At 48.6% G+C, this 26,353-nt stretch overlaps 1 protein-coding gene across 10 annotated transcripts in view; it reads left to right on the top strand.

Annotated features, from left to right (window-relative positions):
• PRR5L (proline rich 5 like) overlaps positions 1 to 26,353 on the top strand; it is a 110,210-nt gene that overhangs the window by 77,762 nt on the left and 6,095 nt on the right. For 8 of the 10 annotated variants that reach the window (XM_019639521.1, XM_019639518.1, XM_019639525.1 and 5 more), the window contains 4 exons: positions 10,184 to 10,241; positions 14,941 to 15,032; positions 18,009 to 18,149; positions 23,735 to 23,861. In XM_019639521.1, the coding sequence (XP_019495066.1) occupies positions 10,184 to 10,241; positions 14,941 to 15,032; positions 18,009 to 18,149; positions 23,735 to 23,861 (418 nt within the window). Of the gene's footprint in view, positions 1 to 9,396; positions 9,473 to 10,183; positions 10,242 to 14,940; positions 15,033 to 18,008; positions 18,150 to 23,734; positions 23,862 to 26,353 lie in introns of those variants that run through there. The other 2 variants (XM_019639526.1, XM_019639527.1) reach the window with 2 other exon arrangements.

Below are 26,353 nucleotides of genomic sequence, written 5' to 3' on the forward strand. Positions count from 1 at the left end.
GTTGTTGTGAGGACTAAATAAATTATTATTTATGAAGTGCTTAGAACAGTGACTAGCACAAGGTAAGGCAGTAATAAGTGTTCATTAAATTTTTATATATGCATATTTGTTACCCTAGTGTAATCCGCCTCTTTTAATGGAAAAGTAACATAAAAATACGTGGTTTCAGGTTAGTGACATTATTCTGTATCCAAGGAGAACATACTTTTAAGACAGTTCAAAGCAATTTTAAAACAACACAGGCATCCTCATTTATTTATTTTTCTTTTCACAATTCAAGAAGCTTAAACTTTTATGCGTACTTTAAAAGAATGACGAATGTCAGTTGTTTAACCACACACGAAAACAGCCACTGTTAATGTGGACAGAGCAAGACCCTACAGAAGCCTGGAATTCAGTTAGGTCAGATGTCTCAGCTGCTTGAAAGAAAGCTCCTGTCCAGGGAGAGATGAATATAACGATTAAGAAAGAGATAATTAGTCACAAATGTGAATCTTTTGAGTTGCCCTTGACTCAAAGGTCAGTCTTGTCCTCACAGCCTTCTCTTGCTGCCTCTACTGATTGATTTTTAAACCCAACTATAGAGAAGTGGTTTTTCAGTCAGTCTTGGAGAAGCCTGCCCGCCCAGCTGCCTTGCTCATTGACATTTAAAATAGACAGGGTTCGGTATGGTTTCAATCAGCTTTTTAAATGCTAGTCTTTTGGCATTGGGGGCTACCATAAGACAGTTGGGGAAGGGCATTTGGGTGGGGACTTGTTTATCTGCGAGGCCCTGAGGTTTTTGGGGGCAGTTAATGCTGCTTGCAAAGTATGCCAGACACTTAACAGCTAATAACCGCATGTCATTTTCTATTGAGAACTTAATCAGAGAAACTGCTTGGTGAATATTGAGTCTCTGGGGCTATGGGCTGGGATCTAATTTTTGCAGTTTTGAATCTGGGGCTTTTTGCTTAAGGGGATAGACTGGTGAGAAGGCTATCCTAGACCTTGTTTATTTAAATATAGGTTTTACGTCTCATGTTGGTGCAGGGCCTTTTTTTTTTTTTTAATGTGTTTTGGTTCTCTAGTCTTTAGAAAGTACCTGGTACAGTAGATGCCCAATAAACCTTCTTGGCGAAGAAGGAGAGGTGTCCACCACAGATACGTGGGGAATTTTAGGTGGTCCATGCATGCAGTGGCATTAAAGGACACTAGCCCTGTGGTTAGAAAATGTTCCCCTTATTTTCCTTTAGTGCTTCTGCTTGTGCCAGGGAGAGGCTTGGTTTGCGCCGCTGTCTTTCACACTTCTGTAAGACTGGATGGTCTCCCTTGTTTAACGAAAAGGGAGCAGCCCTCAAACTTAGTATCTTCAGCTGGGGACGCTGTCTAATTAGGATTTGGTTCACACCATTTTGTTTGCGTTGAGTTGATCATTGAGTTGCGTTTATGGCAAATGAGGTTTCCTTTTGAAACATGAACGTTCCAAAAAAGTGAATTGATCTGAGAAAACAGCATGCCAAGAATAATAGTGTAGGTGGCCCTGGCTATGGCCAAATTGTGAAGGTGGTTCAAGAGAGACTCAGGCTCTGAAAGTTCCATGCTATGTAGGCGCTGCTTGAAAACGGGCTGGTTCCATAGCCATGCAAAGAAAAACTGTCCGTACGAGCACGCAAATCCAGGAGGGCAGGCTTACAGAGGCCAGCCTTCATGTTCAACTAGCAGATGTAGTTTCAAGAAGGAGAGTCAGATGGGCTCCAAAAAGTACATTCCTCCAGCAAGAAGGACGGAGGAAGGTCTGGGGACAAGTAAGGAATAGAACCCAGGGATGGACAGGTGAGACCCCAGAGCCATGGATGTGGTTGTTGGGGAAAGTCACAAATGGGCTGCTTGGCACTGGGTTTCTCATTGGGGAAAAGGGTCAGAGGGTCACCTCCGACTATCTGCACTGAGCCGTGAAGCCTGCCTCCTCCCAGAACCCCAGCCTGATATCATCCACCACTTGTAAAGCCGTCTCTGGGTTTCTGCTTTTGAAGGTGAACACATTCATTTTGCAGCTTTAAAATACAACTCACAGAAAGGATATCTTCAGTGAAGAATAATGAATATGCCCTGAGGTGAGGGCAGGGGGAAAGCAGGTGGAAAAATAGTGCTTATCCCGTGTCTGCACACCTGGGAAGACAGGCCTTTTGATCCGCAGAAGCACAGAGAGATTTCCATTAGACACTGGCCAGAAAAATCTTTGACATTTCCAGTATTGATTTTTCTTTTTCCCCTGTCTGTTTTGAATTGTGCCCGGAAGGAAAATTGGGATTTCTAAGAGAAACTCTATATCCTAGCAACAGCTCTGAGGGATAATGGGTTCCTTATAACTTTGGGAACTGATGATATGAAATGCTCTGCATTTTTCTGTCGCCTAATTGGGTACCTTGGTGGCTTAGGGCATGGCCATGGGAAGGGTTGCACTTTCTGTCCTGCATCTGCTGGCTGCATTGTGTTTGTTAAAAGCTTTTCCCTGAGTCCAGAAAGTTAAATTCCTTTTGGTTGGAACTAGAGAGTTTTGCTTAATACAGAAACTCCGTCTGTAGACAATGGCTCTGAACAAGATAGTACTTAGGAAAAGGGAAAATTAGTTGCCCCAATTGCCAAGAGGTCAGGGATGGCCTGGTAGTGGTAGATATAAATATTTCCATTTGCTGCTCATATCTGCAAGAGTCCCGGAGGTCTGTATCCCCTTACTTAGCTCTTCATTTTCAGAGAAGACTCATTATGCTTACGGCACATGGCCGAAAGCCAAAAGAGGAGACCTATAGACGTGTCCTAGTCACCATGGAGTTTGAAATTGAAGACAGTACAGAGGCATAGATGCATCCACATGGGTAATACACAGTGTAGTGTGTTGACTGAAGACCTAATGGATGGTAAAGGCCCAGAATAAATATATTTTGTAGGGACAAAGATGGGACTTGTAGGAATCCATAGAAAGTTGAGTAGAGAAATGTGAAGAGCTGGGGGAAAGTTTCAGCTCTTTTTTGATCAGTCTGGGAAGGCTTCTAAAATGAGTGGAATTCCCCAAATGGAAAAAGAGATAATTAGGCGGACAGAGGGTAGTCAGGGACAATCCGTATGTATTATGTTTTGAAGGTAAAATTGGAGCCAGTGTACAAAGAGGCTTTGGACAAGTGGAGCTGGGCTCCAGTGAGAAGATAAGAAAGAGGGGAGGGTGAGCAGGTCATTCGTGGTTGCGTTTTGGATTTGGCCAGTACTCGGAAGAAAGGCTTTGTGGAGTTTGTGAACACTGGGGTGGCCTAGAAGCTTTCCTTGACCACTGTGAGGGGAGAGGAGGGGTCGTACTAGTCTGAGGGCTGCAGGAAAGACCCCTTCATGTTTCAGGCTATTGTCTGTGGGGCCCACCAGCCAATACCTTTCAGCAGCTCTGCCATACTTACTATCCCTGGCAATTACTTGAATTTTATGCAATTATTTGAATATTTTTATTGTACCCTTCTCAGATTTTATGAAGATAAATGAAAAAATGAATCTTGAAATTGATAACCGTGGGGCTTAATATAATTGAGATAAAGATGAAAATCAATAGGCATGCTGAAATGGCAAATCTTTAGCCTCAATGGACTTAGGTTATTGCACATTCAATTGGTAAAGAAGGAACATGTAGGTACAGAATGCTAAAAAGGCATCACCTGAAGACGAGCTCCAAAGATGAGGTTAATTAGGGATTTTACAATCCTTCTTAGCTTTATGGGAACAGAATGCCTTCTTATACCCTGTTAGCGTCTTGTTCCACCTGAGTACGTGTTTTCAGGAACCCATTATGGATGAAATTGGGTGACTTCCTATAGACTCGGCAAGGAATCTAGGAGCCAGGTTTAGGGCACCCGAGGTGGGGGAGGAGGGTGGAAGGTAGGGTAGATGGCTGAAACGTGGTGTTCAAGTTAAGCGGAAGCACTCAGAGATTTAGTGGCTATGAGAAGTCAAGATGGAGTTGGAAGGGCTGAGAAATAGTTGTCAGACATGGAAGGCAACAGGACAGCTTTTGCTGAGGTTGTTTAAGAGTTATAAGGCGGGCAAAAATAATGACAATAGTAACAACGGCTAACGCTTTCAAGCATTTATGCGTGTGTGCCAGGCATTGTTCTCAGCTGGTGGTTCTCAAAGTGTGTTCCCTGGACCAGCATCTTCAGCATCACCTGGGAACGTGTTGGAAAAGTAAACGCTCAGGCCCCACCTCAGACTAACTGAATCAGAAGCGGTCTGGTTGGGGCCTAGCAGACTGTGTTTTAGCAAGCTGTCTATCATTTCGAGACTGAGACTTGCTCCGAGCAGTTTTCCTGTGCTAAGTCATTTATTTCTCCTGATAACCCCTGGGGAAGATTTTGTAAATACCATGTTTTTTTGCAGATACTGCAATTGAAGCTTGGAAAAGAGAGGTTATCCAAGATCATATAGCTAGTAAAAGGTAGAGCAAAGATGAAACCCAGCCCATCTGGCCACAGAGGAAAAAATGTTGGATTCTACTTTAAATGTTAAAATGCCCTTTAATCTTCTGTGAAGCCCTAGAGAAGAGAGATTTCAGTGTTTTTTATTTTTTATTTTTTGGGGGGGAGCGGTGTGTGGGCGGGTAGCCCAGCAAAAGAGACATGGACTATTTTCCTGCTTCCTTGTAAAACAACTTTTTTGAAAAAAAGCCCACATTCACCTTTTAATTACCACTGAAATGGTGTTAAATGAAGAATTAGCATTTGTACCAAGTTTCTAATCTTTATTCTCCATCTGGGGATTTCTCTCTGGTCTCATCACACCCACACACACACACCAGGACTGGTTTATTAGGGACTCTCTGGGCCTGGGGGTGAGTTGTGTTTATAAGACTTTTTGTTGCTTATCTAGGAAGGCATCCGAGTTCACAGGAAATGCAGACATCCTTACAGATGATGGCTGTACTTTCAAAGTCACAGAGGGGGAATAAAAAATGGAGGTGGCCTGCGATTTCTGTCACTGGTGTGGTGCCAACCACCGGAACTTTTGTAGACGTTGATTTGCCTGGAAAGAAATGTCTAGAGTGTAATCCATGGTTAATACTAGTTCTCGGTAGACAGAGGGACATGCTGCAAGACCTCTCTGGGATAGGAAAGAATGTCTCATTTGGCAACAGAATCCACCTAGGAGCCAGGTATTCGCCTTGCTAGTCATTGGCTGTGGATAGTGGAGAGGAAGGCCCCGGAAAAGTACTTCTGGAGAGGTGGAAGTTGGAAAGCTTGTAGCTGGATTCGGCAGCAGAAATGACCCAGCTGGATGGAAGCTTTGTGGTGGAACCCAGTTAGCTACATAGCTGGAGATTGCCAAGCCAACTGTCCCCAGTCTCTGTGAACCTGAAGTGGATCTCATCTACTCTCCCCTGTGGGCAAGGACCTAAGAAAGCTCTCCGGTTGACAGGGCAGGAGAGCATGATGAGGAAAAGCACCAGCCCTTGTGCCAGGGAGGTCTAGATGCCAGTTGCTGCTAGAACACTTATGGTTGTGTGACCACAGGATGTTATTTAACTCCTCTGAGACTCATTTTTCTTAGTAGTAATCTAGGTGTAATCCTGGTACCAACTTCAAAAGGTTGATGTGGTTACTAGATGAGATGGCATGTGCAAAGTGCTTGGTACATAGTAAGCAGTCAACAAATGGTCGCTGTTCATACCTTCGTATTTTTTATTATTACTGCTGAAGTAAACCAGAGGAATAGCCTGAGGAGGAAACATAGGCTTTGGATTCAGACCAACCTGGGTGCAAATTCTGCGCTCACATCTGCTAGTTGCTTCTCTGAGCCTCGGTTTCTTTATCTGTAAAAAGGGGATAAGATTGTGGCAAAGGTAAAATGAGATAATGTGTGAACAGGGTGTAATACAGTGGCTGACAGAGTAACACCAATAAATAGGTCTGTCATCCTTCCTATTATCATCATCATCACTGCTAAATCATCAGAAGTGAGTGTAAAGGCTAATAGCATTTACAGAATGCCTACTATGTGGAAAGTTCTTCCTTTGGGGAAGATGGGGGTAGCATCACTCTCCCTGCCCCCTAACCTTGTTGGTTCCGTTTTCCTAAGTCCCTGTGGCTGGTTTGGGGAGGCGCCTGCTTGATGAGAGGCTCACGCTGTTGACAAGCCCCACACTGTAGCCCCCGCCCTCTCTGCTGCCCTCCGCTGCCTCCTCCTCCTGCCCACCCTCTGTGGTTACCCAGGATGCGCTGGGTCTTTCCAACCCACTGAAGACTGGGTGGTTTTGGATGCCTTCCCCCAGACATCCTTGGTTTTTGCATTCTTCCTAGCTGAACCTCGTTTTTCTGTTGGCAGCCCATTTTTCGATGTCTTAGGAAAAATAGATATGTCAGCTGTTTTTCATTTCTGAGCTCCTCTGCCACTTCATTAAAGTGCTGCGTATTCCATGTCTTAAGTTCGTTTATGGGGTAAGGGAGGATGCATTAAGTAACAATGGGCCCAGTTTCAAGTCCCAAGTCGTTTGCTAGGTGGCGGCTACTTAATGTAACTGCTTTTTGGCTTGAAGCCTTCAGGCTGGGGTGGTGGTGGGGTTGGTGCCATCGGGCAGGGAGTAGGACAAGAGAAAAGTCAGCTCTTCCGCTCCATCACCTCTGCTCCGCAGCAGACATTGCCCAGCTCCTTCCAGAGTCAGCCATTGGTCAGGGGCTGGGAACACTGTGAGGTGGGGTCTTGGGAAAGCAGATGCTTAGAAAGACAAACAATGCAAGACAGCTGCCTGAGTCAAGGCTGCTTTTCTTTTCTTTTTTTACTTTTTCTCAGCAGCCTTAAGCCCCCCAGATGTCGCTGTTGGTGAGTCCTTAGGTGAAGTCACCAACAGACAGGCTTCATAATTTGCAGGGCCCAGTGCAAAATGAAAATGTAGCCCGTTCCCATGGGCCTGGTGCCACAACCTACCGTGAACGGGCAACCCCCAAGTAACCTCCACACTCTGGGTACACAGATCAAGTGGTCGAGAAGTCCCTGCTGAGTGACCAGTACATGCACCACAGCGCTCCCAGTCCAGGGTGGGGAGGGCTGCACCTTGCCTCTCCCCAAGGCGTGCAGGACGCATGCCCCATCCTGACTCTCCACACACCAGTGCCTGTGCCACCACCGACATGACTCGGTCACCACCTCAGGGGTAGGATGACAGCAGTGGTGGGCAGGGTGAAGGAGACCCCCTGGGGACAGGTACCAGGTACCTGAAAACCTCTCTGGAGAGGTTGTAGGAGGCCGGTCCACAAGTGAGATGAAGCCCCAGACCTCCGCTGCAGGCTCCATTGCCCCCATCAGATTTGCTTACAAAACACAAAATCAAAGGTAATACTAAGAAGTGAAGCTGGGAGCTGAAGAACATTAAATCCCAAGTGCGAGGCTCTGAGGAATGCAGGACCTATGGGGGCAGAGGGGCCCAGTGACTTCTCTCCTAGGAGAGAAGATTGTAGGTTCAGTTTGAGACCAGGTAGGGCAGGAGGCGGGAACCAGGCCAATCAGCTAAGAGGGACATGCAGGTTGTAGTCGGGGTTTGAGCAGCAAGATAGGGCACATCTCCATTGGGTCGGTGGGGCTGTGGGCTGGGCTGACCCAAAAGATCTTTCTCTAGCAGCACGTGCTCCATCAATAAGAGATGGAAACCTTCCTTCTAGCCACAGTTTATGTAACTGTAGAATAAGAACAAAACCTACAAACTCCCAGGAGTCTAAGAATTTTCAAGATGCTTTAGCTCCCTAGATAATGGGTCCACCCAACTATCATCAGAACTGTGTGTGACCATTTGATTTTGACCAGAAGACTGGGGAGAGGGGAGAAGGACTAGATGATCTTTAAGGCCCCTTTTAACCCCAACTTTTATTACTCTTATTTCAGGCCAAGCTACAGAATTTCTGTGCCGTGTATCATGAGAATTTTAAAAAGAATGTTTTCCTTTCCATTTCTCCATAATACACAAATATCTTCTTTTCCTTGAAAAAAAATTTTTCCAAATGTCTCCTTGAAGCGGGGAAGAACTAGAAAGCAGGAGGAAGGAGAACCTAGGCCATTTTTTAAAGTTTATCCCTTAAGATACATACAAAGTGATTTTTTTTTTTAAAGATTTTTTATTGGGGAATTGGGGGGATGGGAACAGTGCTGGGGAGTTGGGGGAAGGGGAACAGACAAGTTGCTGTCGTTTTGTTCTTCAATCTAGTTGTGGAGGACGTTGCTTCACTGGCCCAAGTTGGCACCATCATTGCGCTCTTCCCAGGCGAGGCAGATCAGTCGCCGGCTTCTGGACGGCCGCTCACTGCGGCTGCTGGCCGCTCACGCTGGCTGCTGGCCACACACGGTAGCCCATGGCAATCCACTGCCACAGGGACTGCAGCCCACGCCGTCGCCGGCGACTCATGGCAGCCCAGCTCCAGGTTGAGCTGTTGTTCAGCATCTCAGCTGCGGAGGGCAGTGTCACTGGCCCTCATATGTGGGATCCGAACCGGGGCCCTCTGGCATCCCAAGCGAGTTCTTAACCATCGCGCCACTCGGCCGGCCCCCATACAAAGTGATTTTTATCAAATGAAGAAAATGTCAACAGATTTAGGAACTCACAAAGTCTTGATTTTAGTAGCCTAAATTTGGCGCTGTGGTGTTTTCTTGCTCTCTGACCCAGAAGCGGCTGGAATTCATTTGTTTGGCTAAAAGGTAGAGAACACAGTTAGGGTTTCACCTTAATTACTTGTCCATTCCATACTTTGTAAAGAAATTGATTTTATTTTTGTTAACCGAGTTAGTGTAAGTCTGTAAGATGTCACTCTTACTTTGATTTGGGGTTCCATCTGCCATCTTGAAACTTAATGGTGACCAATTTTTAAAATTAGGTCATATCTTGTGAAATTTGGTTGCTGTGTATTAGTCACAGAAATGTGATGGTACCTTTGATAAAATATTTTAATATTTTGGATGTAAGTCCACTCATCACACTCCTTTTATGAAGATAGTTGGACTAAGAGAGCAACTATTATCACTACCCACTACCCCCTGGTTACTGAGGACATAAAATACTGTGTGTATGTGGTTATAATGATACATTCTTTGAAGAACTTCATGATATTGCTGGTATGATGAACTCAAGAGTCAGGGAAATTAAGTCCCAAATCACACAGCTAGAATGTGGCTGAGCTGGGACTTGAAGCCCCTGGCTGACACCCAGTTCTTTCCACTCTACATGCCTGCTGTGGTCATCACTGTGTAACAGGGTTTTAGGGTTTTATAAAGGAGAACACTAAGAAATATATTAGGATTTTTTTTTTGTAGGCAGCATATCACCTTGAGACCCCCCCCCCACCCCATAAGCATAGGCCGTTGATGATCTTGCTCTCTGAGCTTCTGTGACTTGCAGAAAGACTGCTCCATGTCTTACGGGACCAGCTGTGGCCTTTCGAGGGGAGAAGGGGGCCTGAGTGGGAAGACGTGCTGGAAGGTAGGAAAGGCAGAGTGGAAAGAGATGGCTTCTGCAGCCAGGAAGACCTGCTCTGTCTTCTGTGGGCAGGTCTTTTCACTGAACATCACTAAAGTCAGGGTAATGGCACCAACCTGATAGGATTATTGGGAGGGTTGGAATTAAATGAGATGAAGCCTATAAACCCTCTGATACACACAGAACACTTAACAATCGTTAGTTGCAATTGCAAAAGGACTTAATCTTACTCTCTTTCCACAACTTTCCCATGCCTACGCCCATGGATGGACACGTACTCACTGCTGCTTAAGATTTTGCATGAAGTCTGTTATGTGCCAATGTGAGAAGGCCTAGATTTATCTTTTTAAAAAAACCTATTATTTCTGCATAATTTCCCATTGCCTCAATGCTCCCTTTTTTGAGTTTAGATTAAGGGCTTGGAGACATTGGGTGTCACTATCCATCCACAGGACTCAGCCAAGCTTGTGGCATGCCTCTTCCGTGGGTGGAGGGATGAGGATGGAGGTCGGGTTTGGCTCTTGTCTCCTTCTTTTGCTACGGGATGTCTCACTGTCTTCTCCTGAAGCCTTGGCCTTCCAAGAGGACAAAAGTCTTCTTGAACTTGGAGGCACGACGAGCATACAAGTGCCCGGAACTCGATGCCCTCACCCACTGGAAGTTGTCAGGCTGTGAAGTAGTCCAACGCTTGTGTTCTTTGTTCTCTTTTGGCAGAACCAGCTTCTTGCAAAAGGACTGCTGTTTGTGGAGGAGAAGATTAAGCTGTGCGAAGGCAAGTACAAGGCTGCTCTCAGGGAGCGGGGTCCCTGTGACTCAGCCTTTGATGTTTGGACAGCTGAAGTGCTTCTGTCCAAAAGGGGCAGGCTCCAAGTGAGTGATTCACCCCGTCTGTTTCTTCTCCAGCTAGGCGGCAGCATTTCAATTTGAGTCAGCCCCTCATGGCAAGGCAAGTTAGAACTGTGTTTGAAAAATGAAATGGAATTGGGGTGGTCTCTTTGGAGACGTTGTTAAGGGTTGTTTTTTTCCTACAGAAGGGGAGCTGGTGGTCTCCTTTGAAGGGTTACATTATACTGCAGATCCTGCCTTGCTCTTCCTTCTGGTCTGATGGCCTGTGTCACATTTCTTGTGGTCATACATGACAGGAGGCCTATCCACGTGGAAAACACTAGACGAAGGCAGACACCCACTGAACGGTGTGCGATTTGATAGGCAAAGGGAAATTTCCTGGCTTGAAGAGATTTTCGAGCTCATCTGACAGGATAGAAGGCACTGAACAGAGACGGGAGCTGGGGCCAAAGGCAAGAAGCAGCCAACCTCATGACGCCACCGGGGGCTACGGTCAGCTCCCCGCCATGTGGGTCCTGACCTTAGCTGCCACCTCCTTCTTGGGTGACTTGGCAAGTTTCTGGTTTTTCTGAGTCTTGGTTTTTATCATCTTTAAGATGATAAAATGGGGGTAGGGATTGTAGGGAGGATAAAGTGCATAACTGGCATAGCACGATTCCCAGCACACAGTAGGTACACAGACTGATTCTGACTTTTTGTTTGTTTGTTTCCCTACTCTAGCCTAGAGACCTCTGCATGTAGGTCAAACTTCTATCTAGACCCAGACCTATCAGGCATTAGACCATCCCTTTTTTTCTTCCCATTCCCTGGGAAAGAGACTGGTGCCTAGTGAAACGGCTCCTAGACAGACTAAGTCAGAATTAAAATAAGAAACCAACACTGGGAAATTCAGTGTCTGGCACACAGTGAGTGCTCACCAAACCTTTGGAAGAATACAGGGTAGACATGAACCTCTGAGAGTTGCCTGAACCTGTAGCCTCGTTTCCTTTGAATACATCTATGCTAAGACTTTTCAACCTTATACCTACCCACTAACCCAAGGCCTTATTTGCAAGTGACTTGCTTTGATGACAACTTCGTGGCTCTTTTGCGTTTTGGTGGCAGGCTAGTACACACGTGTAGAAACGGAGGGAAAAGGAGCATGGTCTCCCGGCCACGTTATTTGTCTGTAAGTCATTTGGGGAGTGACTACATGCTCCTGGAAATGTGAGGGGAGAAAAAAACCACTTTATGAAAAAGATACTGAGAAAAACCAGAGGTTCCAGTGCCCTTTAAGAAGAAAGTTGAGTATCTGTCACCCCAAGTGACACTTATCATAGATACAGTCAGAGTGAAAACTCAGAAAGGGAGCTGGGTGGGTAAACAGGCCATCCACGGTTCTGTGCTTCTGCCCCGAAGAGTAGCTGGAGAGCACAGGGCCAGGTATTATCTCTGGGTCCCCCTCGTTCTGGGACTTGGGGGTCAGGGTCCTTTCTGCACAGTGGAGGGGCACATGGGGAACCTTTCAGAGTCTTTCGCATCTTCAGCCAGGATATCACTAATTTATGCATTATAACTCCAAGAAAGATTTTGTTTGGATAAAAGGATTCTCTCGCTATAAAATATAGTTTGGAAACAACTGATAGGATCTGTCCTATCGCTGAACAAACTTTATACTTTATTGATCTGTTTGCTTATATGCGTACGCCCCGCCTTAGGGCTGTGGAAAAGGCAGACAGCTCATATCCATGCGTTGCTCTTTTGTAGGATATGCCATGTGACTCTCAGTCACTTTTTCTAGAGCCTTAGTGACCTTGACTTTAAAGAAGTTCCTCATACCTAGTTCTATATACCTCTGGTGATCTAAACTCTCATGGCATGTTAGAGGACAGTTTTATAAGAGAGTCATCTAGAACCTTCCGTCCAAAACCCCCTTCATCTTTACTGGGAGCTAAGTCCTTGACTTGTGGGCTGTTTCTGGAGGTGAAGTCACTTCCTTCCTTTAACTCTTTCTTCCCCAGGGCTACCCTACTTTGTTAGCTTGTGTCTGTCTGATGTTCTTCTCTGAACACGTTCCAAAACCTCCATTACTCCCTGAAGTCTGCAGCCAGCAATTAGACCCAGGTTCCCAGGAGCGGCGCCTTCCTGCTGCCGGATGGAAGGATTACCTCATGTGCCAATGACCTTTCTACCTTGGTGATGAAGGGGAGCAGATAGGCACCAGCACTGACCTGCAGGGTTCTCCTCACCTTCCTTCAGGCCTCTGTGTGTCCTTGTAATGGAAGGCTTAGGATAAGGGCCATCAGTAAAGGAGGTGGAATAGCCTTTTCTCCTTTGAGGTACATTATCCAGGTGTTGGGGTTCACTTTGGTTTTAGGTACCAGGATGACCTAACATTTCAGATGATCCTTTTGACTTCCCCGATACCTCCCTGCAGTGAGCTAGCATAGCCTCCATTTGAAAAAAGGATGGTGACTGATTCATTCAAACACTTATTATCTCCTACATGCCAGGTACTTTGCTAGGTTCTGGGGACACAGCAGTGAACAAAATTATCAGTATTATAGGCCCTTGTGGAACTTATAACCTGGTAGTAGAGACAGATATTAATCAAGTCATCACCAAATAGAAAACTGCAAACAGGACAAGTACTAAGAATCCCATCCATAGTAGGGGGATTTGGCCAATAGGGCGACTTTCCTGTGAAAGTGATGCTGGAGCTGAAACTAGGAAGACAAACAGATGTAGGTTAGGCAAAGAGAGGAGGGAAATTATGCTCGAGGCCAGGGGTCGGCAAACTTTTGAGACAGAAGAGCCAATCCTGTCCCTCAAAGTTTCGCAAGACCTATAAAACAAATGAAATCACCATGATGTGAATACTATCCTTTAAAAATGTTATAAATGAAACTAGGATAGTTTTATTTTCATTTTCAATTTTACTTCAGAGCCACATGTATGTACCCAAAGAGCCGCATGTGGCTTGCGAGCCACAGTTTGCAGACCCCTGGTCTGGTCAAAGGGACAAGCCCGTGCAAAGGCTGGGTGGCATGCCGGAGCCTGGCGAGTGTGAGGGGCTGAAGTAAAATCCACATAGTGAAGCCCCGAAGGCCGAGCGGAAAGCAGAAAAGGATGAAGACACAGAAGGAAACAGTCTCCCCAGCCAGGTTGCCCACGTTATGGAGGCTTGTTTTCTTGATCTCAACAAAGGAGCGTGGTGGAGCTGACTAGTAAGTCCTGTTCTGCCCCGTCCCATATTTGAGATAAATGGCAACCTCCTTCCACTCACCAGCCCTCGCATCTGCAAAAACATATGTACTTAATACTTGCCATTCATTCATTCATTCATTCACTCAAAGATTTCAAAGAATGGATTTATCAGTGTGTCTGGCACCATGCTAAGCACTAGAAATATAAGGGTGAGCAGGATGGACAAAGCCCATGCACTCACTCCCATCCTAGAGGAGACAGAGAAGTAAAATCAGTGATTCCGACCAAGTGTCATCGGCGCTTTGTGAGGGAAAGTCGAGGGTGCTATGGGTTTGCATGTTTCCCCAGTATATTTCGCTCCGATCTTTCAAAGTCTGCGTGTCTTTGGCCCTCCTAGCTGCTAGTCGTGCTCTTGCTCTGTCTTCTTTCCCAGCCACTGCGTCTATTGTCCATTAAATTAATAGATGAAAAATGCTAAATGAGTCTTTCTGTATCTGTTCGGTGGAACTGGCAGTGTTTTGCCAAACGCATCTCTCGGTGTCTAATCTTGACTGACCCAGTTTCTCTGCCTCCGATGAGCAAAGACAGTGCCTGATCAGCTCTGTTATCTAGGTCATTAAGCTGCCACCACGGTGCAGGCCCCTCTCTGCCAGCGCCCGCCTTTCCTAGGGGTGCAAAGTTCCTCACAAAGTCTTCCGGTGGCATCCGGTGGCATTGGGTACCGCGTTGTACATCTAGGGGTGGCCCTGGGCTATGGCTCAGGTGTCCTGATCCAAGGGGTGAGAGTATCTGGAAGGGGGTCCTGTGTTTTGCCGTGAACACTTCAGAGGATGCTGTCCCCCTCGTTCCTGTAAAGCAGTGGGTGGAAGTGACAGTTTCAGGCCCTCTTGCCACCTCCCTCAACTGACAGCTCAACTCCAGAATAAAAAGCCAGTATCTTGGTGATTCAAAAACAACCAAACCAATATGTAACAGGGTACATGATCGTCCCAAATTATGTTGGTCCAGAGCGTGGGTTCTGGAATCCCGGCTCTGCCTCCTAGCTCTGTGACTTTGAGATACTCAACCTCTCTGAGGCTGTAGAATGGGGTAATAGAGTCGACTCATGAGATGTCCTACAGATAAGTCGTTTAGCACAGTGACTGATAATGTTGTAACCATTCTTGTGATGATAGCAATTATTATGTGGTTTTCAATATTTAACTCCCTTTTCTGGATTGGGAGATAGCAGGCGTATTTGCATATTTTCAGCTGAGTCTTCCCATCCAATTCCATGTCTATAGTAACACCTTACAGATCCAATGTAGGTAATGAGCTTTCTTCCCCTGTGCCCCCCTCCCACCATGCTCCATTTGACACGGAACTGTCTCCTGTCTTCTGCAAGTAATGACAAGTTCTTTCCTTTCTTTCTCCCCTCCCATCTTCTCGCCCTCATGTAGGTGAAAATCGCATTGAGGTTCTGGCCGAAGTCTGGGACCACTTCTTCGCTGAGACCCTCCCCACCCTGCAGGCAATATTTTATCCAGTTCAGGTCAGTCTCACGGAACGGCCTTCTGCCGGCCTCAGCAATCTGATTCCTGAGCCTTTGCCCCCTGGGGCCACCTGGTGAATGGGGGAGAACCAGGAGGTCAGGCCCCTGAGTTGGCTAAGGACCTAAGAGGTCTTTGGAGGGTTCTCTGGTTCTGTATTTAGCATCTAACCTCAAGCAAAGAAGAGGCCCTGCGTAAGTAGCAATGTGTAGGCCCTTGTCACCCTCTTGGTTTGGAGTATGTCTGTATATTCTTGGAGTGCTTTGCTGCTTCTTACTTTTCAGAATTAGAGACGATGGGGGAAGGAGACCTTTTTCTTTCCCTTACCCCCCTTTCTTTAAAGCACAACTTTTAAGTAAGTTTCCTATTGCTGTAAGCCTGCGGGAGAGGAATAATGTTCCTTGCTTTCTGTAAGGGATTCCTGAAGACGATGCAGGAGAAAGGAACTGGACTCAGCATCAGTAGCTGGGTTTGGGCAAACTCATTTCACTGCTCTGGCGTAGCTCCATTTCGTCTCCTGCAAAATGAGGAACGGAGACTAAAAGATGTGCGGCGGTGCTTCCGTATTCTTACTCTGTGACCTCAGTTCATTCTACCACTCGTGTTGATTTCCTTCTACCCTCCTGCAGGACAGGTCAGTGCCGGGCCAGAATGGACACTCCCTAAGGGAGGCTGACCAGGAGACCTTGCTCTCCAAAATGCATGTTTCTCTCACACATCTGTGCTGCCCTATGTTCACTGTCCCACTCCTCCATCTGGGGTTCAGGCCTCGTATCTAATCAGGCTTTGGTGAGGTGCAGGCAAGGGGTGCACCAATAATAACCATTAGCAATGGCAGGGTTACCTTGTACAGAGGCGCTTTGTTTGCTCGGAATGGTGTTTTAAAGGAATTCGGAATTCTTTTAAATATATGTTGAAGGTTTAAATTTCCCATTTTAGGCCTGCCCTTAACAATTCCTATAGAAGCCTGGGGCCTGCAGCCCACTGCTCTTTTCGTCCCATCCTCCGCTCCATCCTGCACCCCCATGAGAGGGTTTGTAGCATGTATGTGGATAGTTCAGCCCCCATGCCCACAAGCCTCTTCCTTCCCTGCAATCGTAACCCCTCGGCCAGCAGTGGGTCTTAAGAACACAGTGCTGGGAGGTAGGGCTGCCAGATTTAGCAAATGAAAATACAGGATGCTGAGTTAAATGTGGATTTCAGATAAACATGAATAATGCAATATTTGGGACATATACTTAAAAAAAACTATTCAAATTTAACTGGATATCTTGCGTTTCATTTGGCAACCCTACCAGAGGGGGTGTACAGGCCTGGGTCTCTCTTAGGACCGTTTGGGCATGGAAATCTCCAGTTGTGGGTACCGAGATGGGTTTAGAATGGAGAGTGAGGGGTCTGCCTGGGCACGGCTTCGGGACAATCATCGGAGGCCCTCTGAGGCTCTGACCCAGCGCAGGAGCCCAGTTGGTACAGGTCTGAAGATGGAACTACTCTGCTCCCTTGAAACATTGTAAAATCTGGCAACAATTGTTATTGCCCCTGTCCACCCTCCCCCCAAATTTCCCAAGTGCTGCTGCTGCTGCTGGTTCAGACACCCCACTTTGAGAATCCCTGACTTAGGGGTTCTCACTGCTGGTAGTAACACCTCCCTGAGGTGACTGTTAGTCTGCTAGATCCTTCCTACAACTCCCTGTGTATCTAAGTGTCTATATGAGACCTACTTCCTTGTTGGACAGATGTGTTTTTGAGCATCTACTGTGTTCAAGGGTGTGGAACTTCACCTGCATTTTTTTACCTTGTCAAATGAAAGGGCTCCTGGAGAGGAAGTGAGGGCTCAGATACCGATGACACAGTCAGTGCCAAGAGCTGGGACCTGCTGCAAAAAAATGGAAAGTGCAGGACCTTGGACAAGTGGGAGAGGGGAGGAACCACTGTCACTGGAGATGACCAGGGACAGCAACCCAGAAGGGCTGGCTGAGCTGAGCCGTAAGGCGTGGGGGGCGATGGTGTGTGTCTATTGGGATTGGAGGGTAGGGGGTTGCAGAGATGGCCCAACCACCCTTGCCCGTGTTTATAGGAAATGCAGAACTTCCTTAAACCTTGGTAGTCTTAGCCTGTGTCCTCTCTGGTAGGGTATTCCCTAATACTATCTTTGTCTCTACCAAGAGCAGCCGGTTTTTGGTGCGTACAAAGGAGAGCCTGGCAAATGGGACCCCCTTCCCCTTTCTGTTTTGGGAAATTTCGGGAGCTCGAAAGTCAAATAGTTTAGGTTTGCAATCCAGCTATCCCTTGGGTAAATGCCTGTCACTCTGGACTTTAAGATTTTACCCCTGTGAAGTGGGTTTTATAACAGCACCTCTCTCAAAGGGTGGTTGTGGAGATTAAATGTGTTATTTACATCAAGAAAATTTAGAAGCATGCCTAGCACATAGAGCGTAATAAGTGTCAGCTCTTATGATCATTGGTTTTTTTCTTTCTCTGTCCCCACCCTACATGATTGATCAAGTCCCATTCCTTCTACTCTCCCAGTTATTTTTCTTCCCAAGTTTCTGCATTTATGTAAGAGTCCAACAGGTCCTGTGTTTTCTGCCTTTGCCTGGCATATGATAGGTGCTCAGATATTTAATGGATGAAGTTGAGAAAGCAGCCTTGGATGTGGGGTGGTGGTGGTGATCTTTTCTCTTGTTTCTCTCCATCTTCCTCTCTCTTTTTCCTGACCACTCGTGGCACTGATGACAGCAGGGCCCCCATTATATGTGTCTCCTATCATCTTTGGGTCACTTAGGCAGGTTGATTCACAACTTATCTTAAACGAAGCTTTCGTTCTGCAAGATGGGGGCCAAGTCTTCGACTCTTTGATAGCCCCCCAAGCCTTGGGATGCCTTGTCCTGTCCCATCCTGGGTGCCTTGAACCCCATGTGGTTGGTGGCAGGTCCAGCAAACGTCTGCCTCCCAACCCTGCCTCTTCTCTCCTCCAGGGCCAGGAGCTGACCATCCGCCAGATCTCCCTGCTGGGCTTCCGTGACCTGGTCCTGCTGAAGGTGAAGCTGGGCGATTTGCTGCTGCTGGCCCAGTCTCGGCCACCCTCATCCATCGTCCAGATGTTGCTCATCCTGCAGGTGAGGCCCCAGTGGAGATGTGACCCCAAGGCTGAGGGAAGAAAAGAGGGAAAGAGACTGCCACTGTGCGGGGAGGGAGAAAGGACCAAATGACCGGAGCACCTGAGCTTAGTGTAGTCGTTTATGTTCCTTAGTTAATTTGCTCATTTGCTGTACATCACTGAGCACCTTAGAGGTGCCCGGTGCTGTACTCCGTGCTGGGATCCCAGTGGGGAGTGAGAGAAGCACAGTCCTATCTGTCAGGAAGTGGACACTCTCCTCTCCTGTTCTGTAGGGAGTCACAAGTTATAAGTAACAAGAGGAGCCCACTACAACCTAGCTCAAGGCAGAGTAGGAACTCACTGGAAGGTTCCTGGGGCAGACGGGCTTCCTAAAGGACTGCGACCAGAAGGGAGGCCATGTCAGGCCACAAAGCCACCACCCTTTCTCCAATTATTGGTCTCTACTTATATCTGGTCTACCTTGGTTCTCTCTGACGCTGCCTCGCCTGGCCTTGCCTAGTCTCTCTTGGACTTGTTCCCCCTCCCCTCCCCTCNCTTCCCTTCCCTTCCCTTCCCTTGCCTTCCCTTCCCTCCTCTCCTCTCCTCTCCTCTCCTCTCCCCTCCGTTCCCCTCACCTCCCCTCCCCTCCCCTTGCATTCAGTGCTTTTGGTTTGTACCTGATCAAACGTGGCATCTTATAGCTCATGTGATTTCACCAAGAGACCACCCCAGATGGTTGCCTAGTATTTCTTCATCCCAATTCTAGATTGACAGTAGAAGATGAGCGAACATTTACTGGTTCCTGCCAGGCATGGACCAATGACTAAGTGTGCTGCTGTCTGAATCAAATAACCCAGACGACCACACGATGAGGTGGGCACCGTTGTCATTCCCATTTTACAGATGAGGAGGCTGGAACCCAGGAAGTTCCTGTTCTTGCCCGAGGTCCCTCAGCAAGAGGTAGTAAGATTCAGAACTATGTCCACTCAGGGAAAAGACTTTGATTGGTCCAGCTCAGCTATGACCTTGGGTGGGATCGAGACGTGTAAACATGGCCTCAGTGATCCCAAGCCTATGGATAGGGGCACATAATTCTTGAGAAACAGGGCATGTGGGCTAGGGACACCCCCAGAAGGAGGCTCTTATACATCCCCCACCTCTGTACGAAGTTTAGATCCTGCAGCTCTGAGCCCATCCTCAGGGAAGACCTTTCCATCCTTGATCAGGCTGGCGGTGACCCCCGGCTGCCCTCTCAGCAGGGGCGGAATGTCAGGCTTGGGGCCCCATCTTTCCTGCCCCCAGCTGCTGTTCTCTTCCGGTTCTGTAGTTCGACCATCTGGGCATTCTCCCCCTTTCCTGAAATCAGAGTAGAGGAAGGGCTGCCTAATCGGATAAGAGTGTGTGTAATTGGCTGGAATGCCAGGTCAAGTATTTTTACGGCAGGGAAGGAGAAGGAAAGGGGTATAAAAATGTGTGTGCAGCTCGTGTCTGAGAAACATAAAATACAGCTTGGATCCCGAAGAGGAAATCTAGAAAATCAGCTCTTTGGGATTCAGATAGGGAGATTAGGAAAGGGAAACTGGGTTTCCACCCTCCCGTGTCCATTTATAACATTTTAGGGGTGAGAGGTGATTCCTTTTTTGTTGTTTTGGTTTATTGGAAGAAGACTTGAGATGAGGGCTTTCACCTGTGGATGGTGGACCAGAGGGCCTGTCTCTGGTAATGAAAGCACATGTAGGACATTCTAACATCCTGGGCCTTGTGCCCTACCACCCAGGAACCATACAAGAAAGCTGCCGTGGTCCTCCTGAAGCCCCTAAAGATGGGTAGATTGCTTGCCCTGGAGAATTTTCCTTCATCTGCCCTGGCCTCCACCCCAATTTACTCTCCATGGGGCAGCTTCAAATTCTTCAGTGGTCCCCGGTGATCTTAGGAAAACAGCCCAGGTCTGTACCCTGGCCTCTGACCCTTCCCACCCCTCCAGCCTCACCTGGAGCTCAGTGTCCCTGCTGGTGGCCCTCTGGCCACAGGGGCCTTCTTTGCCCATTCACTCTGCTCAGGATGCTTGGTCTCTAATGGCCCACAAGCCCCCTTCAGGTCAAGGTGGGTCTATATGTTTTCTCCTCCCTCTTGTGCCTTCAGCACCCAGCACAGTCTCTAGCGCACATGTTTGTTCAGTGAATTATGGCACCAGCTAATAACAGCCTAAGTATGACTGACCTCAGGTCTCTGGCCTCAGACCTCGTGGTGGTGACCGTCATGCAGGGATTCCAATCTTGGCAGAGGAAAGTACAGTCAGCCAGAGAAGAAGCTTCACCACTGGGACAAATTTCTGGGAAGTCAGGCAAGGAAACAGTCCCTGTTTTCCCAACCATGATGAGGCTAACTAGCTCAAGGTCACATCCTAATTTGTAAGCGAGCTGGGTTTGTCACCCATTCCTCAGCTCTTGTTTTTTCCACCTCCCCACCCAGCCTTGCTTAGCTGCCACTATCCCCCTGCCCTCAGCCTCCCGGGGTACTTGGAAACACCCCGTAAGCTTCTAAGATGATGCCACTTTAACACGGAGCGTTTGGCATTATTTTCCTGGGGAGCCTCCTGGAACTAGCTCTCCTGGTCCATGTCTGTCCTTATTCTAGGACCGAGAGAGCCTGGGACTGGGAGTGTGACAGCGACACACGCAGGTCTCTCCTCTGCCTAGGTCTATCTTCTTGAGCAAGAAGGACAGCAGCTTCTGGTTCTGAATGGACCTTGCTGGTCACACTGCCCATTCCTGCTGCAGGAAATTTGGGGCCCAGTAGTTAGAATGGCTACCTTCTCTCCCCAGCCCCTCACCCTCCACAGTGCTGTGACGTCTGGGTCTGATGGATTTCCCCCTGCTTGACTGTCTTACAGGGACAAGAGACATTTGCTAGCCCTTCCTCTCTCAGGGCTTTTCCAGGGCTCTTCCAAAATGTCCCTGAACAAACCCTCCGTTTCCAAAATACATAAGGGGGCTCACACTTTCCTACTACGGGCTACGTGCTCCTGTCCTCAGGCTGTACCAGGAAGGCGCTGAATCAGAGATTTTGACCAATGTGGAGATCTGGTGCCTGCTGGCAGGTGCAGACATATCCTGAGATCACCCAGGAATGGTGCCTTCTGAGGAGTCCCACCCAGCCAGGCAGAGTGTGTGACCCGGGCACTCGCCCAGGGTCCTGTGCTCACCAGGGCCCCGTGCTTGGTTTAATTCTCTTCCATCACCGTCTTGAACTTCTTAATTTTTGAACAAGGAACCCCATATTTTCATTTTGCACTGGGCTCTACAAATAGCTGGCCAATCCAGCAGCCAGGCCGAGGGCTGGGGGTGGAGGCACCTCCTTCCTGGGGGCAATATACGAGCCAAATTCTCAGCAGCTACCCTGGGAGCAAATCATCCAGCTCCAAATCACACGTTTTGTTACCCATTTTCTTTCCATCTTTTCCCTCTTGTCCTTTCTCTGTCATCCCTCTCTGGTATTTACAACTTGTATGGGGGAAAGGCTTCGGGGTAAAAGTCAGATGAAAAAATATCATGGAGGGCCAGCCGAGTGGCTCGTTGGTTAAGAGTTCACTTGGGAGCACAGCTCTGAGTAGGGCTGCCGGTTTGGATCCCACATGAGGCCCAGTGACACTGCGCCCTCTACAGCTAAGATGGTGAACAACAGCTCAACCTGGAGCTGGGCTGCCGTGTGTTGCCGGCCACAGTGTAGGCTGCAGCCCCTGCTGCAGTGGGCTGCCATAAGCTACCGTGAATGGTCGGTAGCCAGAGTGAGCGGCAATGAGTGGTCGTCCAATGGCCGGAGACCTATCAGCCTCAGCTGGGAAGAGCACAGTGATCACAATACCAACATGGGCCAGTGAGGTGACGTCCTCCAAAGCTGGACTGAGAAACAAAAGGACAGCAACTCGTCTGTTCCCCTTCCCTGATTCCCCAACGCTGCTCCCTCCACCAATTCCCCAATAAAATCTTTAAAAAAGAAAAATATCATGGAGGGGGAAAAAAATTGAAAAACAGTTTACCTGGCTCTGAAACCCAATCAAGGTGGTTTGGGGGCTGAAACTGTTCCACTTTGGAGGCCTGGGGTGGGTGGGTCCTGGGGAGCATAAGTAAGGCTCCCCTCTCCTTTCTCTGGCCTTGAGGGTTCCCTTCCCTTTGGGCAGATATGTGTGTTCCTCAGAGAAGTACCTCCTTCGTTTTCCCCCTTGATTTCTGCTGCCAGCTTTTCCGATGCTTCTGCTCGGGCTGAGCAGAATTGGAGCCAAGGGGGCGTGAAAAACCATCATGCCTTCTCCCCATCGCCACCTGCACACCAGGTAGCCTTAGCTGAAGCACTGTGCCCTGGGTCTGAGGCCCACTCACATTTTCTCTGCATCTCCCCACTTCCGACCCCTTCCCAGCTCCAACCTCCAAGTGTTTTGCACAGTAGCCCCCTCTTCAGCCTCCTTAGTGTTTCCTTAGGCTGCCCCCTCCATCCCACCGCCAAGCCACCCCGTCTCAGTGTGATGGAGCCGACTGAGCCAAATCAGCCTGCGTCCATGGGAGCGTCCATCTCACCCAGTGATCTCCAGCCTGTAGAATTATTGGTCCTTCCGGCTTCATTGCCCAACCCTTTTACCCTGCAACCTCCGAAAACTCCAGTGTGGTGCAGTGGAGAGATTGCCCTTTTAAGCGAAGGTGATTTAAAATCGATTCCATTTTGAGAATGGGGCAGGACAGCCCCCATGCAGCCTTGTCGCTGCCGCCCTGCAGCCGCTCAGCACAAGATGATGGCTTGGAGTCCTTTCCAGTGAGAAATTGAGTCCCCTAGGAGTCTGCTGGTTTTCTAGAAAACCTTGGTTATTTCCTGGCTCCTTTCTGGTTTGGACTGTTGTGGTCATTGTTTTCGCTGGTGTTTGCTCTGCGCTTGGCTGTGAGGAGTCCCGTCAGTCACGCTGGGCTTTTGAACCGGTGCTTCGTCTTGGTGCTCCCCATACAGGCAGTGTCAGAATGACTCCCGCTTTCTTCTGCTGTTCTGGACTTTGTCATATTCTGTCCCCCTTTCTTTTCTAGCCTGTTAATAAGTGGCAATAAGAGGTGATTGGAGCCAGAGAGCCTGGGCTTTTGCCACTTACCTGCTGTGTTTTCCTGTGCAAGTTGCTTGAGTTCTCTGGGACTTAATTTCCTCGTCTGTGGAAGGGGGCTGATAAGCATGTCACCTTCTTTGGGTTGGTGGGAGGCCTCTGTGTTTTGGTACATGTAAAGTGCTTATATACAGTGCCTGCATGCTGAGTGTGAAGCAGTCATTGTGACAGTGGGGGTGGGGTTACTATGATTGGGACCAGTCAGACCTCAACCCGGAGCTGGGGTGGGGACAGTCCCACCTGCACTGCATTGGTGGGGCCTGTGGAGAGGCACCATGGTACCGGCCATACACGTTCTGATCATGGTGACCCATGACAAGTGACTGGGGCTTCAGGCCGCAGTTTTCTTCGTTCCGGCCAGTAGGATGCTGCCTGCCTGTAGAACTGCTTTGAACGTAGTAGGAGGGCCAGCTGGCCGTGGCAAATTAGACTGACCTTTGCCTCTCTTGGATGTTCGTTTCCAGAGTGTTCATGAGCCCACAGGCCCAAGTGAGGGTTATTTGCAACTGGAGGAGCTGGTGAAGCAAGTGGTTTCTCCTTTCCTGGGCATCAGCGAGGACCGAGGCGTCGCAGGCCCTATCTACACACTGGGTAAGGGGCAGAGCTCTCGAGCTGGCAGGAGCCTCAATGACAACGCTACCAGCTACATTTTCCTGAGCCCCAGTTATGCACCATGCCTTCTGCTTCCGATGCAGGCCTGTGCGAATTTGTGCATGTTAATCGCTCACCTTTCCCGCTGGCCTGTGTCTTGGCAACCTTCTCCCCATGCTGCAATTCCTCCCCGGGGACCCTTAATGTGCCTCTGTGGTGGTGCTTATCTGATCCACATCTTTGATCTGCGGCTTTGATCTTTTCCTTGTGCCTGCAATGTTATTTTTTCTGTATCTGATACCAGAAACTGTGCCTCAATGTACCATTCCCCCACTTGAGTGGAAAAACCACTCGAGGTGGATTTATTTCCTTTTGAAAGCAGCTGGAAAAGTGAAGCCAACTTTGTGTGTGTGTGGCCAGGTGAGATGGAGCCGCTGCTCTCCATTCCATTTCTGTAGGTTCTGCCAGGGCCTTCACACCAAGGAAAGGGGCTCCTGGATTTGGGGACAAATCCTGTCGGGGCCTTTTTTCAGTGGCTGTAAAACTAGCATTCGTGAGTGTCAGGCTCTGTACTAGGCACCCTGGAGCATCTAGAGATGAATCGGATCCATTCCTTCTCTCAGTGAGACCTCCGTCTAGATGGGGAGACAGCTCTGTATTAAGGCTTATCATGAAAGACGTTCCTCAGTTACCTTCTGAAACAAAAGCCCCCAAAACGCAGGAATTTTTTTGTTTGTTGTTCTACCTCCAGCAACTGGAATGGTGCCTGGCATACTGTAGGCATTCAAAAATATACTTGTTAGGTGGATGGCAGCCATCTGTACCCCAAGACCAGGGTGACGAGCACCCACAGAGAGGTACAGAGATGGAAGGGGAGTCCCTGAATTTAGAATCTTTTGCCCCCTCTCCCTGCTTGAATGGAGTTGGAGCTGAGCTTCAAAGAAAGAGGTTCCCACCCCTTCCTGGGCCTCTGTACTGCAGAGAAAGGCAGGGCCAGCCGCAGTCTTCACGGCCCCGTCATGTTTCTCTGGAGACATCAGCTTAACCACAGCCACCACAAATCGGAGGGTGCTGGCCCCAGCTTGCTGGCTGCCAGGTCCCCCCCACCCCTCCCTCTCTCCCTCCCTCTCTCTTTCCCTCTCTCTCTCACTCATTCCACCCAGGAGCTGGAACAAGCCAGAGTAGAAATGACAGCTGAAGGAAACCAGTCTCCTGCCCTCCCTGGCCATGAGCTGGGGGCCAAGCTGCTGTGCCCTCCCTGGAGCCCACCTTCCTGCCAGGGCACACAGCTCACTGGGTGTGTGGCAGGAGGGTCCAGGCAGATGTCAGGATGCCAGCAGGTTAGATGGGCCTTGGCAGGCACTCCGCCATCGCTGGGCCTCGAGAGCCAGGGACAAGGGTGGATTTGGAAGTTTGTTCGGTGAGGACTTGCTCTAAGCAGGGGTATCTTCAGCTTTCCAGCTAACATAAGAAGAATACCCATCTTTGTCCAATTGTAAAGAAAAGGCCTGAGGTTTTCTTCTTGTACCAAGGTCCATCCTTGCCTCTGGGGTGTTGTCTCACTCAGTAGGGGCAGAGAAGGAAGGAAATTACCCTCTTTTGATTAATTTTTTAATTATTTCAGCAACTGTGTGCCGAGACCCTGTCCCAGGCACCTTGTGAGGTGCTGCAGGTATATCCATGAACAAAACCGGCCCACCCCCGCCCGCTGGCATGCACCATCCAGTAAGGAAGTCACAAACAATAGACGATGACTCATGTGTACAAGCGCTCTGCGTGGGGAAGTACAGGGGCCATGGGCCCCACGACAAGGGGACTTCACCTGGACTGGGAAGTCAGGGAGGGCTCCCCGGGGGAAGTGATATCTGTGATGGGACCTATAGGATGAATATGAGTTAGCTGAGTAAACAGAAAAAGCAGACTGCCCCAAAAGCCAAGGGAAGGATCTTGGGGAGGGCTTTGGAGTGAGGGGAGTGGTGAACAGGAGGGTTCAGCATTTGAGGAACTGAAAGAGTGTCATCAGAGTTGCCGAGTTACTGGTGGCAAGGGAAGCCCCAACACAGACAATGTCCTGGGCACTGGGCTGGGTAGGTACCACTTCACAGGTGAGGGAAATGAGGATTGAGATCCCTCGGCTGTTGGAGCCAGGCTTCCAAAGCCCCAAGCTGCTGGCACTTTACCAGCTGTCCCTCGTGCTCCACTGTCACCCCATCCCACCCCTGTCAACCCCCAAGAGATGACCGTGATTTTCCTGAGGGACAATTGAGGAGGTGGTTCTTCCCTCTCATCCCTTCATCCAAGAGGTATCGGAGACCAGACATTTCCCCTCAAACCTCTGGATACCAAAAATCTAAAGTGACCACAATGGTACCCTTCCTTAGGGAGGACACTCCTTTCCAGGTTGAGAGCACGCTCTGGGCCTCAGCCCTCCTCTTGGTAAAGTGGAGATGATAACATTTATCCTTCGCATGCGAGAGGGGAGTTGAGACAGA

This window comes from Hipposideros armiger, unplaced genomic scaffold, assembly GCF_001890085.2.
Source record: "Hipposideros armiger isolate ML-2016 unplaced genomic scaffold, ASM189008v1 scaffold_44, whole genome shotgun sequence".
In the NCBI taxonomy this organism is placed as follows: Eukaryota; Metazoa; Chordata; class Mammalia; order Chiroptera; family Hipposideridae; genus Hipposideros; species Hipposideros armiger.